Consider the following 13,332-nt stretch of genomic DNA (forward strand, 5'->3'; position numbering starts at 1 on the left):
ACCACAAAAGGATTTGCTTGAAGGAATAACTCCTCCTCATTGTCTTCTACCTCATCTGTGAAATTAATAGTTTGAGCTACTACACGTCTAGCTAAACTTTTCAAAACAACCTTTTTCACTGTGGATAACCTGATTTCCAACTTTTCAAAACAACCTTTTTCACTGTGGATAACCTGATTTCCTTAAGTCCTCTTGGGATGCACACATAGTAATTTCCCTAATCCTGCTTAAGTTTAGCCAGTCTAAACCATGATCTTCCCAACAACATTGTATAAGAATCTCCAATTTTTGACATTCTCAAAACCACAAAATTGACCCTAAACTTTAGGCCATCTATTCGAATTTGTTGATTTCTAAGAATACCTAAAGGCTGTAACCTCCTTTGGTCTGCTATCCGGACCTGAAATGGGGCTAGGGATAACTCTTCTTGCTTAGTTGCCAAATATGTATGTTCAAGAAGTATATTAACTCATGAACCTCCATCCAATAAGACATGATCATGCTTTCTTTTTGCATACTTGATAATCCACAACTTCTTGTTGAGTTGGTATGACTGCCTAACACTCTGGAATTACCTAACCTTGAATTGTTATACTTTTAAGAACTTCCTGTTGCTTTTGCCTAATCTTCAGTAGTAATTTCTCCTTAAATCCCAATATTAGATCCAAGATTTTCTCCAAGGTCAAATGCAAAGAACACTTTGCTAAAGCTTGAAATAGCTCCTCAAAGCCTCCTTGTTGTAATTTCCCAACATTTATGCTATTAGGAACCTGCTCCTGATCATAAGGAGACCGATTCCACTTTTCAAGAACATGCTCCTGATATTCAGGAAACTGCTTCTACAGTTCAGGTTTTTGTAGACCTAAATCCCCTACATCATCAACTTGATTAGATTCAAATTCTCTAGCCATTTTTTGCATTTTTCTAACTTGTTTTGTTGCCTTTTTCCTTGTCTTCTCTTGTTCCTGCCAATCAAGCTTCATGCCCGCTTGGCTCCTAATTATTGCTAAAACCATTGGTTCCTCTTGACATTCCACAACTTCAATACAAAAAGATCACAATGAATATGCATACTTGCAACGTTAATATTACATGACACCTCCTTTGTCTCTTCTTGAACCTTCTCTTGCTGAATTTTTCTACAACCAACGATTCCTACCCCATCAGGAGATTGCCTTTTCTCGTCTTGATCAGGTAACTCTATAAGGATTGCTGCAACTGGGGCAAGTGGATGTTGTTGATGAGATACTCCTGTAGGTCTTTCGTCATTGCAGGACCTTGCTACTGGCATTCCTCTCTCAGTTCTATGTCTTGCCCAAAGTTCACAATTTGGTCCAACAAAGTGTCCTTGACCTACACAATAGTGGCATACTCCCGTTTGGGTAGTCTGTTGTTGTGCCTGGAAATTTCCCCAAGGATCTCTTGCCTGCATTCTTCTAGGTCCTCTAAAGGGTCTCTGTGGTATGGTGTTAGGAATAATCTGATTTACTGTAGCTGGTTGAATAGGTCTTGGCCTAGCCTGCATCATTGGCATCTATTGTGCCATCTTGACATTAGGATTATATCAGCAAGTCCTAGTTTCATGGCCCTTTCTCTAACATATTTAACAATGCTTTTCCTTCTTCTTCCTTTCAAAAATACCCAAATCTTTTAGCTTTTTTGTAATCATTTTATCCAACTTGTTGTCCTCTAGCTTTTTCATATCTTTGTCCTTTGCTTTCTTCTTTTTGGTCTTGGCTAATCCTAATTTCTTCTTCTTCTTATGTCTCCTCATGCTAGAGTTACCCTCATCAGAATTACTTGAGTCATCATCTGAATCTGAGCTCTAATCACTATCCTCAGCATCACTATCTGTGTCTGAATTTGATCCTCAATTTGTATGAGAATCTGAGTCCGAAGAATCCTCATCTTTACTATTCTTAGATCTAGAGGTACCAAGCCTTTTCTCCACTCTAACGAGGCGAGTGAGTTCCTCAAGCTCAATGGGTGATGCTGGCCTTTGGGGGTTGTGGTATGATGTTATTAGTCGTTTAATGAACACGTGCTCTTTTGAGATTTCACCATTATCGATCAACTCCTTTGAGACCTTGGGAGATTTTATGGTCATGAACTCGTATTACACATTTGCAATGGGATTCCGAATCTTACCTCTCAAACCCTTCATAAAATAGGTGATTTGCATTTCCACTGAAGGTGTATCATCAGCATCCAGCCTATTCAATAGGTTCCTGAATTTCTAGGATAGTCCTCCACCAACATAGACTTTTGTTTGGTCTTTTTGAGCTTCCTTAAAATATATCTCGGAGTTTTGTCCTTACGGAACCTATCTAAAAATGTTGTTTTTAAAGCATCATATGAATTGAAGGCTGTCATACCATAACTGGCAAACCAGTCCATAGCCTTTCCCTAAAAGGTAGCAGCGTACTGTTGCTTTTTGACCTGGTCCCCATACATTTGATTAAAGCCACTAGTTGTCCATCTTGTCTCGAATTGTGCCACATGGCAATCCAGGTCTTTTTTCTTCTTGCCTGAAATTTGGATGCTCGAAGCTTTGGATTAACTAATTGATTCTGAATCATTATGATTTTCTTCTTGGGCTTCCTTTGAGGTGGTAATGGATTAAAGTTCAAAACCCTATGAGATAAACTTCTAACCCTTCTTAACAAAAACGTTCTTCCTAGCACTGCATGCTGTAGCCTCTCAAATGCCTGCGTAGGAGGGGTATCCTGATGTTTACAAGGTAATATATCCTCATCATCAGATAAATTTGAAGATTTTGTTGAAGTGGCAGGAGAGTGATAGGCTGTTGAGGTACCTTCAGAGGTACCCCCTTCCAAAGAAATCTGCCCAGCATCAATAAACTCCTCCTCCTCCAGCTTGTCCAAGCCTTCTGAACCTCTCCTGTCATCTAGCCCTGCATCATGTTGTTGATGACTTGCTAAAGCCATTTCCTTGGATCTGCTCCTGGTAAGGATAGGATTGGAGATATAGGGATAATTGACTGACATAAATACTGCCCATAGAAGGCACCCTATCAAATCTCAATGCCATCAGCATGCCTACTGCCCGATCAAATAACTGTTTATTCCAGATTTGCGCCCTAATCAAGAAAATGACTTCCTTGAAACCAACAGGATCACCAAAGTATTTCAGGCATACATAACAAGAAAATAAAGAATACAACAACACATCATCGCTTTAAAAATAGAGAACATGAATACGAATATACTATTTGCACAGAGTTCAATCACCATAGCCGAAAGTTTTAGTGATTCCATAATGCAAATCAGAGATTCAAACACGTAAAGACCATGACGCAATTCTTAAGAACATCGTGCAGCAGCCATAAAGACATGGTGCTATCTTCATGTCTGTATATTAGAATCACACGATCGACTTCAAGAAAATTCACACCCTGAATATCAGAATCATCGCCCTGACATGTAGGTAATCAATCCCGTGACATTGTAAGACACATTTCCATAAGCTGATCCATAAATGAAAGCAAAAGACTAAGGTTACTAATGGAATTCATGGCCTAGGGATTTGTGCCCCTAACAAGAGGCATAATTGATTATCATCTACAATAGCAATAGCCCCTTTGCTCTTAGCTACCCCTTTGTTATCATCTACACTATCCTCCCCTCCATGTTCTCATCCTCATGTAATGAGGTGCTCTTTCAAGCCAGTCCCATGCAATGACCTATATGCAAAAGGTCAACTCTACATGTGGCCATATGCTTTGTTTAATTAATTTTAATCATACATTAATTCTATCTTTTTCCCATAATGTTAACATGTTGATCCATTATCCAAAGAAGAAGAAAAATCTAAATGAATCACTTCAATATATATCATCCGTATATACACACACACAACCACTAACAAAATAATAAGCAATAACTATACAACTAAAGGAGTAGTCAAAAACACATGTACATGTATGATTGCACAAGTTACAAGAGCTAAAGAATATATACAAAATAACCATGATAATAGTTATGATGTGCAAAGAATGTAACATAGAAATAGCGAGGAGTACAAGTGAGGATGGAGGCATGATTGCAAGCAAAAGGAAGCATCAAAGATATTACAAGCTCAAAAGGATCATCTACATATGACATTTCTAATGGCTTGGTTTGTGCATGCAACTGCTCAAGCGATTGTCCTGTTAACTAAGCTAGCTTCCATTATCAAGCAATTATAATGCCATTGAACGATTATGTGTTGCCTTTATTGCCAGGGGTGCAAAAATTGGGATGAAGCTCAATCAAACACTTCAACCGTGGCATATTAATCAAAAGGAAAATTTGGCTTGGTACCAACCCATTTGCTCCTATGATTTCTGGTATAACAATGCATGGCGTGTTGCATGAATCTCATGGAATAACCCAAGATAGGGAAAGTTTGTCAAGACCCATTGGCTCAATGCTCTAGTGAGATGGTGTCATAAAGCCAAGGTCAAGGGCTCCATTCTCTCAAGCAGTGATGGAGGTACCAAAATGGACATTGTAGTGGATGTGAACCCTCACATTCAATAAACTACACATCCTTTTGTTCCGAGTTAAATCCAAAGTTGAAAGCAAGCAAGCTAAGATAAGGAATTCCCGAAGTGAAGAGCTTGCTTACCAGATTCATTTGGAGACTCAGAAACCACAGACTTTATGGAAGATATCACGATAGTATTAAGGTTGCTTGTGATGAAGGAACCGGATTACAGATTAGCCTTAAAGGGGATGGTCAAAATCGACAACCCCCTCCATCGTTTGGATGGTTTTTCTGCGTTCCCTGTCTCCCTAGACGCATCTTTAGTGATGCTGTAAATATCAGTTAATTGTGAAAAGACAACAGGTGAGGATGCATGTTATTAGTTGTAATTCGACTACAAATATGCTGAATGTAGATTGAGCTTATGGAAGTTCCCATAAATCAGTTGCAAATATTTGAATAGGCTTTGAAGAATTAACTGATGTGGGGTGTGTAAATATCGGTTAATTGTGAAAAGACAACAGGTGAGGATGCATGTTATTAGTTGTAATTCGACTACAAATTTGCTGAATGTAGATTGAGCTTATGAAAGTTCCCATAAATCAGTTGCAAATATTTGAATAGGCTTTGAAGAATTAACTGATGTGGGGTGTGTAAATATCGGTTAATTGTGAAAAGACAACAGGTGAGGATGCATGTTATTAGTTGTAATTCGACTACAAATTTGCTGAATGTAGATTGAGCCAATGGAAGTCCCCATAAATCAGTTGAAAATATTTGAATAGGCTTTGAAGAATTAACTGGTGTGGTGTGGGTAAAAATTTACGACGGCATTGATTGCTTTTGGAATGCATCGGGCAGGTCTTCAGATGACATGCCTGCAGGGAAATGATTTGGAGATTGCGTTTTGAATGTATCAGGGAGGCAGGTCTTGAGATGACATGCCTGCAAGAAAACTATGTGGAGCTATAATTTTCATTGAGACTGGCTTACAGTTCTCCAAGCAAGTGTTGGGAGAATGACAGTGATTAATCCGGGAATGATGCTGCATCAAGCCTCAAGAGGGTTGGAACGACAACATTTTCGTAAGAGTGTGATTAATCCAAGAAAGAATGCCTTCTTAATCCTCAAGAGAATGATGCTGCACCAAGCCTCAAGAGGGTTGGAACGACAACATTTTCATAAGAGTGTGATTAATCCAAGAAAGAATGCCTTCTTAATCCTCAAGAGGGTTAGAGCTTATGCTGCTTACCAGCTCAGAAGAGCTTACATTTCGTTTTTCTCATTCAACCTTTGAGCTTCAAAGGGTTGCAGCATCAATCAGGCCCTAGTTTGTCTTCTAATGTATCATTGCATGCCTTTTTGCCATACTGCAGATGTGAACAGGATATATACAAAATGGCCTTCAATTCAAAGATTCAGGAGGGGGTGAGCTCCAGTATATACAAAAAGAATGGAACACGAGGTCATGCATTAATTCAACATCTTCTTTACAAATTCCCATTCTAGAAGGCATTTTTAACATGCGACTTGATTTCTGCAAAATTTTGTATCTTTCTCGAATCAGAAACTGCTCAATGCTGAGCATCCGCTGGCATCACAGCTTTCTTGCTGTTTCTACGATCGATCTATTCACAAAGTAAATGGGTCCCAACCTTTACAAGAGTCTATGCTAGTTTTTTTGCCCAGTAACATTGGTTAAGGGTCCTTCACGTGCATAAAACAGTCAGCGCATAGCCGAGCATTTTAGGGCCAAGGCAAGTGAGACAATGAACAACAGCTGCCGTAGAGGGGAACTTTTGTAGGTTGTTGGAGAGCCACTGTAAGCACTGCTGGAAGATAAGACACTGCAATCATAATTACATAGTTTAGCTGCTTTGAAGAACGGTCTAGAAAACGTATTGTCATTCTAGGAGAACAAGAATTGTATCAACGCATTAGGATCCAGAACTTACTCTGTTGAGAATATGCAGGAGCCATAACCTGTGGTGGTTTAGTAAAAGCAGACAAAGACACGTGAAAATTCAGACCTTGAGCAGAGCCACTTGGAAAAAATGGGAATTGAATGATGGAAATCGAAGTGAAAAAGCTGTGCACAGAAAAGACATCTAAAATAAAAAATCGAGCACAGTAGAAAGGTAAAGACAAGCAGAAGTGGTTGAAAGTTGCAACCCGAAAAATGCTTGAAGGCATAGGGTGCATTTGAAGTGTGAAGTCATGCCAGGCAATACACATTTTGGGATGCACTGAACAAACAGAGCTCAAAACTGACAAAAAAAATTTGAGCTTAGTGATCAACAGTGATGACTCAAACTTCTTCATGGTCAATAGATAACTTTCTGTCTATATAACTTACTTGGATCTGTGTTGGTAATCATTGCAGTTCCCCCAAAGTTGCAAGCAGCAGTATTGTCACCACTTCTTTGATAATAGCTGTTGTAAGCATAAGATGCATGGTTAACATAAGTGTTAGGCAGGTAGCAAGGCTGACCCACCTGAATGGGACTACAATCTGCATTTCCTTCCCCACAAGCAAAATTTAGGCCTGCCTCAAGACTCTCATTGCTTGCCGTGGGAATGGCAACACACCACGTTCCCACAGTGCCATTAAAACTCTGCGGTGCCCCACTCGGAGGTCCTGAAAGATCAAGGTAGTAGATGCTGGACTCATCCACATTGAAAACCCCCCAATTCCGCTCTGATTCTTTGCCGGTTTTCTCGTCCTCATTGAAAAGAGAAAATATATATGCATTCAGTGGCTGCCACGGTTTGAGCGGTGTTCCTGTGTTATTCTGGACGAGCATCAGGAGGTTGTTGTTGTAGGCAGCTGCATTCTGCACATTAGCTCCAGGCTCATCAGAATCCCCTTTTGTGGGCCACCCAGTCTCACTGATCAAAACAGTAAGCTCACCATGCCCCATTGCTTCCAGGGCATAGTAAACAGCATCAACCTGAGCTGTCAGCAAACTGGAGTATGACAAGTTGGAATTTTGATCAACTACCAAATCCATCGGATCAAATAGTGCATAATCTAGGGCTATGTCTTGAGATTCTGCAGTGTACGCATGATATGGGTAAGCATTTACCATGTAAAATGAGCCGATCGCCTTCATATAATCCAGTATAGGTTTCATAAAAGTAGTAATGCTGTCATTAAATGCTCCAGTGGAGGGTGGAAAGGATGTCTTAAGGACACCCATTGAATTCACAGTGGACACTGTAATCTGGTCAGCAAGGCCTGCCTTTGTCAATGCTGTGTGGACATTCATCATTGCAGGCAAAACATCAGGGGCATACTCAGGCATTGAGGTAACCACCTCTACCCCCACAGTGACTACAACAATCTTGGTACTTTCTGAAAGGGGAAGTACGAAGTTGTTCACCCATTCATCAGCTTGCTCCTCTGTCTGGAAGCTAGGAAGCTGCTCATTGGGAATCGTGATAATAAGCTCAATGTTGGTGCCAGCAAATGCCTGGATGACTGATGAATCATAATCATAGATCCTAACCTTGGTTATGGATTCTTTGACAAGAAACTGAGCTACTGACTGTGGCGATGGGAGGTTGTCACCATGTCGGCCGTAACAGAACCCAATGCTGCCAGCCCAGACAGAACCTGAGAGGTAAAAGCACAAGTCAAAATCAAAGGAATGACCCTCTTCTGTGAAAGCAACTATCGGATTGTTAATACAGGCAAAAACTACAAGAAAGTATCACATTTTCTGTGACTCTGCCAACAACATTGTTTGGCAATGCCTAATTACGCACACGCGTCTGTGAACATGTATATCAGGCACCTGCACCTGCTGTTGGCACCAAGAGGACAATTTGTTTTAAGTTCTCTTTCAAGCTGTGTTTGTAACCCTGCCAATTACAGAAATGGTTTAAGATCTTTGAAGCATTGTCATTGGGAAAAGCTTTGTTTGCAGTGCCTTTGCTCGCTGTGGCTCACAATACTCATAAGGATTCTTGTTTTCCAAGCATTTGAGCCAGCAGTACTCACGAAATGTGCTATTAGTTTCCCCTGTGAGGGCCCAGCAGCAGCATTTCATCCAAAAAAAGGGTATGTATCAATCGAGTGCTTTGTTACACTTCGCTGCACAAGGATCTGAGAATGCAGTTCAATTGTCACAAACAAGCTGATTGGAGCATCGAGCTCCGGTACCTCTAACTCAGGAAAGCTAATGTTCTAACGAGCTAGCTTTGATTGCCAGAAAAATGCTGAAATCTGAAAGAAACTTCCGTTTATTGTGATAACCAAGTCTCTACTTTGATTGTCTTGAGAGAACAAAAGAAAGCCCAAGAAACGATTTTAAGCCCCCCCCACCAGAGAAAAGAGAGGAGTTACCTGGGATGTGAGACAGCAGGATCAGGAAGAAAACGAAAGAACCACGATTGCAATGGGGTCGTACACGAGGAGGACAGGGATCCATTCCAGGGTCCTGTGGCTACGAGAGGGAGGTTGCGATCGTGTACTGCAATGGCATGGCTGGCTCTCTCTCTCTCTCTCTCTCTCTCTCTCTCTCTCTCTCTCTCTCTCTCTCTCTCTCTCTCTCTCTCTCTCTCTCTCTCTCTCTCTCTCTCCAATTTCCCCTCCTGTTTGAATGTTCGATCCGAGCTTTGTTTTTCCTGTCTGAATGTTGCACCCGCCCTAGCCGAAGAGCCCTACGGGACCTTCTCTGCGGCGTGGCTCTCTCTCTCTCTCTCCCTCTCTCTCCCTCTGTGTCTCTGTCTGTGTATGTGAAACTGACAGCACGAATCGCACACGCGCGTACCCTAAAAAAAAGCAGAAGAAGAAGGGGAAAAGACTATGCTTGGCTAGAATAAAGGTCCGAGAGACAGGATCAAGGCTTCTCTTGCAAGCCCGCTGCCCCACCACAGAACCTTGTGAACACGCACAGACACACACACACACACACTCACTCACACAATCTCCAAGATACAGAGCTTCCGAGAAGAATTCATCCTCTTTTCTTCTAATATAAGCTCTTCTTCTTCCTCCTCCTTCGGCTCCCGCCTTCCTCTTCCTTGTGGGGTTGGTGTCTTTGGGTATTAATTAATCATCCGAGTATCATGCGCCCGTCTGCTTGCCTGTGGGCTGTCCCTTTCTTCTTCTTCCCCTCCACCGCCTCTTTCCTTCTTTTTCACATGAACGAGAATTTTTTTCCCTCTGTTTCCTCTGCCCTGTGCATTTGATCTTTTGTCTCTGATAGTATTAGTATTCTTTTTGCTCATCATCATCATCATCATCACAGGCTTTCCCCATTTGAACACAACGGATATCTCCTGCCATGCTGGCACGCTTTCCACGTCATCCTCCAGCTCAGCCCTGCTGAAATTTTTGCTCCATGCACATGCCTCACACGTGACGTGTTGTGGGATCCATTGCCTTGCCTTTGATCCCCTTTAAGGTTACCTTGGCTTTGATGGCCCTTGAGTGTAAGGGGCATGCCACACACCGGCTAGGCTTTTAGTATGTCTGATAAGTGAAGCTAGCTGCTAGCCCCTTTTGTAGCAAGAATGAGACTTAAATAAGGTGCCACATGCAACTCGCTTTACTTGCTACTACACGTCCAATATGTAAAGCACATGAGATCTCACCCTAAAGCACTTAATCAAATAAGGGCCACCCAAACAAGCGTTGTAGTTGCAACTAATTAGGCTGTGAGAAAGTAAGCACAAGATCTACAGACTGAAGGCACGCATGAAGTAAATAAATGGTCACAATAAATGCATTCCTTGCCCCATTTTGCAACTTTTATGATCCATCTACCACTTCCCGTCACCAAAATGAGAGCAATGGTGGGGCTGTTGAGTCAACGGTGGAAAATGTTTCTCTCCCTTGAGCCTTCCATCAAGTGCATGGGTTCCATGCATGAGAAGTGGCAAGGCCAATCTATTCTAGAAGAAAACTAGCATCGCTTATGTGTGTTATGTATACAATATCCATATAAGATTAAGCTTGTAAAAGTTATACGGCACAACAAGCAAAATCTGAGCAAGGAATAGAGAGAACACATCAAATAAGACAAAGATGGCTTGAAGGTGATGCAGAAAGATGATAGGTGAAGAGTTTAAGGTTAATCGGAAGAACTCCAATGGGGTGAAAGATAGATGGTAATGGTTCTAAGGGGTCTCCCTTTTGTAGCCTAAAAAGGCGGTCAGGTCAGCCTAATTGGCCTACCATATTATGAACCTTTGTTGGTCAACTAAGAAATATTCCATTTGTCATTGTGGGACACCCCCAACCAAAGGCCGCTTCTACAGCCCTCGAATCCCAAAATAGGTGTCCTTTATAACTCCCATGCCCCACAAGTCAATGCAATGTGCCTCAAGTTGCTATCGACTTAACTACTTTATCTAGCCCAAAGGTTAGACCCACAAAGGTCAAGGTCCTTCTTGCCATTCAGTCACATAGATCTTATCTAACATAATATGTGACAGGACCCAACACCATGCTCACATAGAGCTTCTCCTCATAAGGAGGATTGTATAACTTTGAGTGCCATGGATCATTAGTGGTACCTTTTGAGGGTGGGGCATTGAGCATATCTAACAAAGCTAACTTTCTCAAATAGCTTTAGATTTGTTTGGCTTGACCTAGCCATAAAATCCCTGTGATAAGGGGGGCTATGCCACCATAAATGGCCTCATGTAAATGACCCCTTAAGTGCACAAATATATCCAGATTGGTTTTGGTGGACACGTGCTAAGCATGGGGGGGAATTTTGGACCCACAAACAAATCAAACATTTTGATCCCTAGTTCCATGGCATACTCACCCCCCTCACTTCTACACACATGGTGGAATGAGAAATTATCTAGTGCAAGTAGAGTGGATGTGTTGCATACATGCATGTGATGATAACATTGCCACACCTCCCTTCACCTTGCATCCCTCTCTCCTACAATGGCTTAGATAGTCATGGTGGGGCTTGATTCTATGAAGTATCAATCAGGAACATTGCAATCATTTCCCATCAAGAACATTACAAGTATAACATGAATACATGGATTTGTTCATCATGCTTTATTGTTAGATTATGTTGTCTTCTATCTTCTTCTCAAAATAGATTTATTTCCATGTGTTTTCTTCAACGATACATTTGATAAAGAATTCCCTTCTTTCTCTCTATTTGTTGTGTTCTTTTCTGGGTACGATTTTCCCTAATTGTTTCTACACATATCACACATGTTTTCTTAAATAGGTAACTTTTAGTAGTCTTGCTTGCATTAAATAGCAAAAACATTATCAAATATAAATTCACTTTTTAAGGCAAGAAAATGGGTATCTTTGTAGGTCTTTGCATGTTATATGGAAATCAAGAAGTAGATGCATGTCAAGGATACATTACTCTTAAATAATGGTATGCAAATGTCTTTAGACGCTTTTAAATACCTTTCTAAGTTTTCCTAGTCAACTAAATACAAATGCATAGTAGCAAACATCATGTTTAAACACTAGATTTCAAGTGTCATTATTAGAGACCTCTAAAGATCTCAGCAAGTTTCCTAGCCTAGATGCAAGCCCTCAAACATGATCAAGTTCAAGCTAAAGTAAGTATCATTTTCTACTCTAGCATGGTAAATTGCTAACTACATTCCAATGCTTTTCAAGGCACTGTGACATAGATGTATGGTTGATTGAGGAGTGAATCTTCCCAATAGATTATGCTTTCTAAATTTATTGAGAATGGTGGAATCCTATACAATTGCATATGTTGGAAGGGTAGAATTACAAGGTTATTTCACACTTTGGGCATTCAAGATCCTTTGAAATCCCAAGGCATTTATCTCTATTTACTTCTTCTCTAGCTTGCAATTTGTCAATGTGGTTATTTATTTTGTTAATCAATTTCATTATGGCTTTCAAGATTTTGATGTTCTTCCTTCGAGAAGCATGTTGAAACCAATATAAGGCATCCCAATTTTACACTTTTTAGACAATAGATGATCATGGCATGATGTTCTTAAAGCTAGTTGACAAGCTAGTGATGGCCGGTATACTAAAATTGTTTGTAAATGTATAACTGCTACCAGTCAAGATGAGACTTCAAGAAGCCCACTTAAGCTTGCAACTACTTGCATTGATGTTGAGTGTACAAGAACTAGTACAAGAAATGGTAAGGGCAAGGGAGGAGCCAAGTGTTGCAACTCATTCTAGGAAAGAGCCCACTCTTTGAACCCTAGTTATTTGGAATGTCCATTCTCAAATAAGTTTGCATATCTTTATAATTTATTAATGTTATCAACAAGTTTAGCCATTGTAATACCCACATCTTGGTAATGTTGAAAAACATTAAAAATATTGTTTAACTAGGTAACATGTAATATCCTATCCTTTGGGGAAGTGATAATGTTTCAAATGTTGTTGTACTTCTTGCACTATGTCAAGGTTGCTATTTGGGGCTACAAGAATAGAAATTGGCATTAGAACTAGAAAAAGAAGAGGCGAGTTTCCATCCTTGCCCAAGAAATGGTGTTTGTAGTCTAGTTTATTTTCGTAAATTAGAAGTGCACATATCATTTATTATCTTTGTTGATATGTGATGTCCCCTCCCCTGTGTGTGAACACCATCTAATGAAGAAGAAGAAGAAAAGGGGGCCATTGGGCCCTCAACCTTCCATGTGCCACCTCTCCAACTGGACTTGCAACCCCCTCCCCCCCCCCCCCCCCCAAAAAAAAAAAAAAAATTGTCACCATGCCTCCTCCTTCCCGATTCTCTTGCCAACCTCTCTCCCCTCTATTGAGCAGTTCCCACCTCACCATCTCACCACCCACCCTCCTCCTCAAGTCTAAAGCACCCCCTCCCCCATTCTCACCCCCATTATAAGCCTCCCTCC

General features: G+C 40.8%; 1 protein-coding gene across 3 annotated transcripts; it reads right to left on the minus strand.

Moving 5' to 3' along the window:
• Positions 1-5,180: 5,180 nt before the first annotated feature.
• On the minus strand, positions 5,181-9,697 carry LOC148035181 (glucan endo-1,3-beta-glucosidase 13-like). 3 transcript variants are annotated; one of them, XM_087680162.1, is made up of 5 exons: positions 8,837-9,697; positions 7,998-8,104; positions 6,845-7,910; positions 6,444-6,471; positions 5,181-6,335 (listed from the first exon to the last, which is right to left on the minus strand). In XM_087680162.1, exons 1-5 carry the CDS (start codon positions 8,919-8,921, stop codon positions 6,215-6,217), a joined length of 1,407 nt encoding a protein of 468 aa, XP_087536288.1. In that variant the 5' UTR covers positions 8,922-9,697; the 3' UTR covers positions 5,181-6,214. The 3 variants fall into 3 exon arrangements, with proteins under 3 accessions (XP_087536288.1, XP_087536286.1, XP_087536287.1); XM_087680160.1 differs by having other exon boundaries at positions 6,845-8,104; XM_087680161.1 differs by lacking the exon at positions 6,444-6,471 and having other exon boundaries at positions 6,845-8,104.
• Positions 9,698-13,332: the final 3,635 nt, after the last annotated feature.

This window comes from Lygodium microphyllum, chromosome 6 (genome assembly GCF_053477565.2).
Source record: "Lygodium microphyllum isolate KBCC chromosome 6, Lygodium_microphyllum_v1.1.10, whole genome shotgun sequence".
NCBI classification, from domain to species: domain Eukaryota; kingdom Viridiplantae; phylum Streptophyta; class Polypodiopsida; order Schizaeales; family Lygodiaceae; genus Lygodium; species Lygodium microphyllum.